Raw genomic sequence first — 6,187 nt, 5'->3', positions numbered from 1 at the left:
TGGACTGCAGGACAGGCTGGTGAGGACCATGGCTGCCATCATCTCATCCATCTCTACGGCATCCGATCTCCTAAGACGGACAAAAGCACAAAGTCACACGTCTGGGGAGAACACAAACATTTCAACAAAGCTCATCCTACCGAATCTGAAAACATTCGATCACATTTTGTGGGGTCGACTAAGATGGGTGTCCTTCGAACTTGGAATGCTATAAGAAAACTAAACACTCAAGCAGAGGTAAAAAAAATTAGCCACTGGGTGGTACAAACCCCATAGACTGCGCTTTCAGTGCATTACCTGCAGGTGGCAGTATAATCCCATCAACTTACTAATAAACTTTCTACAATGCCCCTCCATAGGAACCGAGAAATAAAATTAGCCAATGAGCCGTAAAACTTCAGCTATGTGGTAGGTGGCCAGGAGATCCGGGAACCCCTTACCCATGGTACAGTTGCCTTGGTTGCAAGGATCTCTGATAACATGCCAGCACTTCCCATTAATGCCCCACAATTCTGTCTAGAATTGCTGCCTCTAAAAATAAATCATGGATACCAGGCTTCTTATAGCAATGGAACTTTTACCACAGATCTGTCCCGGGGCTGCGCAGCTGCTGCAATATTTCAAGTGGGATGTTCTGAATGAGCGCATGCTAAATCCGACAATTTTACAGAACCTTACAGCCCGATCAGTGTGGGGTCAGCAAAGTTTTCTTATAAGTAAGGAAAGTTAAAATTTTGGGACTGATTGGGGAGATTTTTCCTCATTTCCTGTCCTTGTGACAACAAGGCAAGAAAAAAGGCAGGAAAGTTAACTTGCTCAGGGGTGGGGTTAGAGCCCCACCCTCGAGGAAAACCTTTGTCTGGCCTTTTCTAGTCCCAACACTTGGGCCCCCCCGTGACTTGTGCTCACCTCTTGGGGACATCAATGCTGCGGGACACGGATCTCTGAGCCACGCTGGCCGGCATTGCAGGACTGGCGCACAGAGACTGCTCCATCGGCACGCCCATGTGTTTGGGGGTCTCGGCGAGACGGACGTCCTCGGTTTTCCTGCACAGGTGGAGCCCCTGTTCCAGCACGAAGACCTTCACCTCGTCATCGATGTGATTGTGCTGCTCCACTAAACCAGCCCACTCCCGGCCGTTGTGTGTGATGTACACCTAGTGGTAGGAAGGAGGTATTACAATGCGACCACATACTCGAATGAAATCTGATCCACAAACAAACGAGCACTGACTGAACCTAAAATTCCATAATTCAATGAGGACAATCAGAAAATGATGAGCGAGCTATCAAAGGTATGGAGAACTGGGGCAATAGGAGGAGCCAACAACCAATTCTCTCAACCCTGAACCTCCCGATGAAATGGAACAATTTTACCATATCTGCTATGGGCCTTGTTGGCACCAGAAAAATGAAAAAGAATATTAACAGAGGGATCATGGCTGATAAAAGCCTAGCCTAATGTGGATCTTCTACTCTGACTCCGCCCCCTTCCCCAAATCATTCAAATGACTGACTCCTAGTTAAACTATCACGGGTCAAAAATACCAAATCAGCACATCAGTTCCATCTGCTTTCACTCCTTCACTCATTACATTTGTTAAAATTAAAAAAAAGAAAGACAATTCCACCAATATTCAAGCATATTGGGAAATTAGCCCCGCCCATGAGGAACAAGAACCCGGTATCTGGCAATTTCAATGGTAGATCTACAATACAGCCCTCCATTGGTATTATATTTTTTAGGTCCGGGGGAAACATGCATAGGAATATTTCTGGCCTGTTCGGGGTTAGAATTTACAATCCCACTCCAGGGGCCCCGGCATAGATCTAACAGCACATGTGTGAAAAAGTATCCCATCCATCAATATCTTGCCAATACTTGTTCTGATGAACATACAATGCCACGCCAAAAACGAATTTACATACAGTGTTGTTCACATTCCTTATAACTTCACATTCACCTGTAAACATTTTTCACAAAACATCAAAGAGAATCTAAAAAAGGATAAAACTTGAAAAAACAAAATCATTTAGAGTCAGAAGACCAAAATTCACCCACATGGCCACAACTATAAACACCATGCAGAGTAAACAACCTATGAAAACAAGATCATCATCCCAACTGTGAAGCATGGTGGTGGTGGAGCTCACAGTACAGGAAATAGTAAAAACAAAAGATTAATCAATTTTTTTTCTTTTGCCTTTGGTGGTAAATTGCAGGTATTTATACTAGCTGGGGGGTCTACAAACAGCCATAAAACAGGAAGTGGTGCACATTTAAGCAGCAGCGCGCCACGCCCTACCTTTTGCCCAGGGTACAGCTTGAATCGGTTGGTAGACAGATTGGTGGGACACGCCCCCTCCTCCAAGCACTCTTTGTAGCATCCAGAGTCGTAGGCTCCGAGTGGAGCTGATACAGCGAGGTCTCCCGCTGACTCCACCGACATGCCATCTGGGCATAATATCGGGGTACAAACCCGGGCTCCCAGCAGGGACCTCTTCCCCAGCCGCTTCGATAGTATGCTTGCCATGGTGGCTACGGAAAAAAGGAGAGAAAAGAAAATGTTACTGACCTATTACAAAGAAGTTTGGCAAATACATTCAATTCTTTGCTTGTCCTATAGACTCCTGGACACGCCTCTGAGGAGTCCTGCCATGAATAGTGGGAGGAGTTATGCAAATATTGGCATTCATTGCTGGTTGGATAACAGCCTGGGGAAATGGGTGTGTCTACACAAGCTAAATTTGCATGAAGACCACCCCTGATAATACAACAAGTGATGCCGAACTTCTATGACAAAAAAATAAAGGGGCGGGGACAGTCAGGATGAGGAGGGAGGGGCTACGTGGTGCTGGATGTCCGCCAGGGAAACAAGGCGAGCTCTTGCTGCAGCTTCTAATATACATTGTGAGAAGCTGATATTGTGCAGTGTATTTAGTATCGTCAATCCTGCTGAGTTAAAGCTGCAGGCTGGGGTCAGGGATATGAAGCTTCCTATTGGCTAGTTGGAATTCCCAGTCCTGGGTCACACTCTGCGTGAACATGGAATAAAACTAGTACAAGCCGGGAACTCCCAACATGGAAATCTACAGCCCCTCAAAAGACCAATCACTGCTGCTCCCTCTCTTTGTGCAGGGTGACAAGTCTCGTCACCGCCCCCTCGGTAGTTTCCTATAGACAGCCTGTAGTGGGTGTGACCTGTTAGGCCCCTCCCACATCCCTGCTTAGGCAATACACAGCCCTGTAATGATATCTCTGCTACTTTTACATGGCAGTATCTGGATTTGCAATGACATTGGATGAACGCATTGATTGCAGCATTGCATGAAATAGTCGGAAACGTCCACAAATAAAAGATTTCCAGGAGGGACGGGCCGGGGACATTCCTACCGTTCCCCAATGTGACAAAAACAAACATTTCTAATCTGGGTTCAATATGCAATGAAGAGGACCTGTCATGTGAGCATGTCGCTGCATTTTTTTTTAGGTTATCCTGATCCCCCCGCTTCAATACGCAGCACGTCCAAACATATATGCGCATGCACACACACAAGACTGTGCTGGAGGCAATGATCGCTGCGTTGTCACCCCGGCCGCATGCAATCCGGATAATCGCAAACCAGGCTACTGTAACCGGATCTGATATTGCGACATCAAATCGCAGCGGTCGCAGTTTGTTTAACCCCCCCTTCATCCCTGGGGGGGTGGAAATTTCTGTGCTGTTATCATCGCTCAGCACGTCCGCCAACGCATTACAACACATGGGGACGCAATTCATCACTCACCATCCGTTCCTGGGATTTACACAGCTCAGCAATGTTTGGCGTGGGAGGAGAGCCCCCCTAATTTATTTCTGCTGCAGTTTCACTTTCACTTACACTTCCCCACCCTCACTATGTGACCACACAGGAGAAGCAGAGGACTGATGAGCTCATCTTTCTGCTCTCTCCTCCTATCAGAATGCTAGCCTGGCTTGTTCTAGGGTGACAACACCTTGTAAAGATAAGTACAGGGAGTGAGCGTTGTCACCCTATGAAATCTACTAGATTGTAAGCTCTTCGGGGCAGGATCCTCTCCTTCTCCTGTGTCACTGTCTGTATCTGTCATTTCCAACCCCTATGTACAGCGCTGCCTAATATGTTGGCGCTATATAAATACTGTTTAATATTAAAATGAAATACAACAAACGTACCGTGAATGGAAGACAGATCAGAATGCGCCCAGCGTTTTGTAAATGCTGCATTTAATGCAGAATAATAGTAAATATAATAATAATGAGCGGCGCCTCCCACAGAAAATGCAACGAAAAGAAATGAAAAAAAAGCCAAAAATCCAAAGCATAAAAAGCAAAGAAAAAAAACCTTCAAAAAGAAAACAAATCCACCAATAGGAAAGCAGTGGGCGTGACTACATATACATATTTCATACATAGCTCCACCCCCATAACAAACAATAACACACAAACATGATAGCAGCATTTCCTGATTGGTGACATTGGAGAGTGGGCGTGGCCAGCAACTGTGTGTGTGTAGATAAGACGGGATTGGTGGGCATTTCCCCCTATCAGCATTCTAAAGGTTGGATTGTTGGCATCCTTATATGTATAGATGTATGGGGTGGTCATGTGACCCTGGAGATGGGGGCAGGGCTGTGACAAGTATTACAGATCAGACTGGAGCAGTGCTGTGCGCTAATTAATGGGCTGATCCTATGATAGCGCCACCTACAGGCAATATTTGATCAGGGTCGATTACCAAATCTCATAAAGCTTCCAGATCACCTCACAACCAAAAAAATCCCCCGCCAGTGATCAGCAGAGAAGGCCCCATGTGCAGAAGCAGCGGTCTCTCTGCTGAGGTCAGACACACCATCAGAGATTAGCACTCCGGCCTTTGCAGCGCTGCATCCCAGCTTAGAATCTCAGCCAGGGCTCTATCCACTTGGAGTTTGCAGGTTCTCCCCGTGTCTTTGTGGGAATCATGGCAGGAGCAACAGCCTATGTTTCATTCACTGCAATGATTCACACACACCATACAATGTGATTGTACAAACCTCAGAAGCTATGTACTACAAGAGCCTACACAACACATAAATAGCACATAATACGATATTATAAAGCAGCCAATCAGCAAGCTCTGATCATTCGCCATGCAGAGCAATACAAGCAGCAGAAACACATTCACATGGGCGTGGCCTCGGCTTGTGGTGGGCGTGTCCCCGCGAGGGATGTGTCATTGGGCTCGCAGGTGGGCGTGTCATAGCGGATTCGGATGTGGGCGCGTCTTTTAGCTCCAGAGGGGGTGTGCGCAGAAGGGGGCGTGTCCTGTAGCGCAGGAGGGGTGTGTGCCCAGAAGGGGCGGGGTCAGGAGAACATGCCTGTGTCATGGAGTGTGCAGGCAGCCACGCCCCCCTGGGCAGATAAACAAGGGGCGCCCCCCATCATACGTGTCCATATCACACATGGGGGGGTGGGGGGTGGGGGGAGTCCCCCCCGTCCCTGCATGTACACCGGGCACCGTGCAATCTGCACCCCCCATCCCTGCACACCACCCCCCGGCTCAGCACATCGGCAGCCGACGCCCCCTTTGCACACATGAGCCGTATCAGATCTCACCTGCAGCGTGTACGGCGCTGTGCAATGTCCGGCCGCTAGCTCCGTGTACTGCTCGGTGTGGGCTCCCCGGTGCAGAGCTCAATCCTCTAACATGTCCGTGTGTGCAGCGCCCCTCCTCCCGCCGGCCGGGACACCGCCGCTTCTCTTACTTGTAAACAAGATGCCCACGTGGTCAGCCCTCCGCCGCTGATTGGTGGACGGGAACCCGCGGAGGTCACGCCCCCCGACACACAGCGGGCGGGGCGGAGGGGGGAGAGAAGCGAGCTACGGGGCGAATGTGCGCCGGAGTCACTCACACAGGAATTCACCCAGTGTGGGGGCTGCATGTTATATGTGCGAGTATATCGGGGGGGGGGGGTATGTACCGGAAATATAACACCCACACTGCGAGCAGCGCCCCCTATCTACTGTATGCGTGGATATCCCATTATATCACCCCCCATACTGTGCATGCAGCGCCCCCTATCTTGTCTGTGCATACCTCATTATTTTAACCCCCCTATAATATATATACCCCCCTATACTACACATCACTCCTCCCCCATATTGTGCATGCAGTGCCCCCCTAT

At 48.6% G+C, this 6,187-nt stretch overlaps 1 protein-coding gene across 1 annotated transcript in view; it reads right to left on the bottom strand.

Moving 5' to 3' along the window:
* Positions 1–5,883, bottom strand: part of ZNF395 (zinc finger protein 395) — a gene marked incomplete in the record, with an annotated part of 11,613 nt that extends 5,730 nt beyond the window's left edge. The window contains 4 exon segments of the mRNA XM_072407220.1: positions 1–70; positions 910–1,157; positions 2,307–2,539; positions 5,619–5,883. Coding sequence (XP_072263321.1) covers positions 1–70; positions 910–1,157; positions 2,307–2,534 — 546 coding nt within the window.
* Between the last annotated feature and the right edge of the window lie 304 nt (positions 5,884–6,187).

This window comes from Pyxicephalus adspersus, chromosome 4 (assembly GCF_032062135.1).
Source record: "Pyxicephalus adspersus chromosome 4, UCB_Pads_2.0, whole genome shotgun sequence".
Taxonomy (NCBI): Eukaryota; Metazoa; Chordata; class Amphibia; order Anura; family Pyxicephalidae; genus Pyxicephalus; species Pyxicephalus adspersus.
This window is presented reverse-complemented; position numbering and strand designations above follow the sequence as displayed.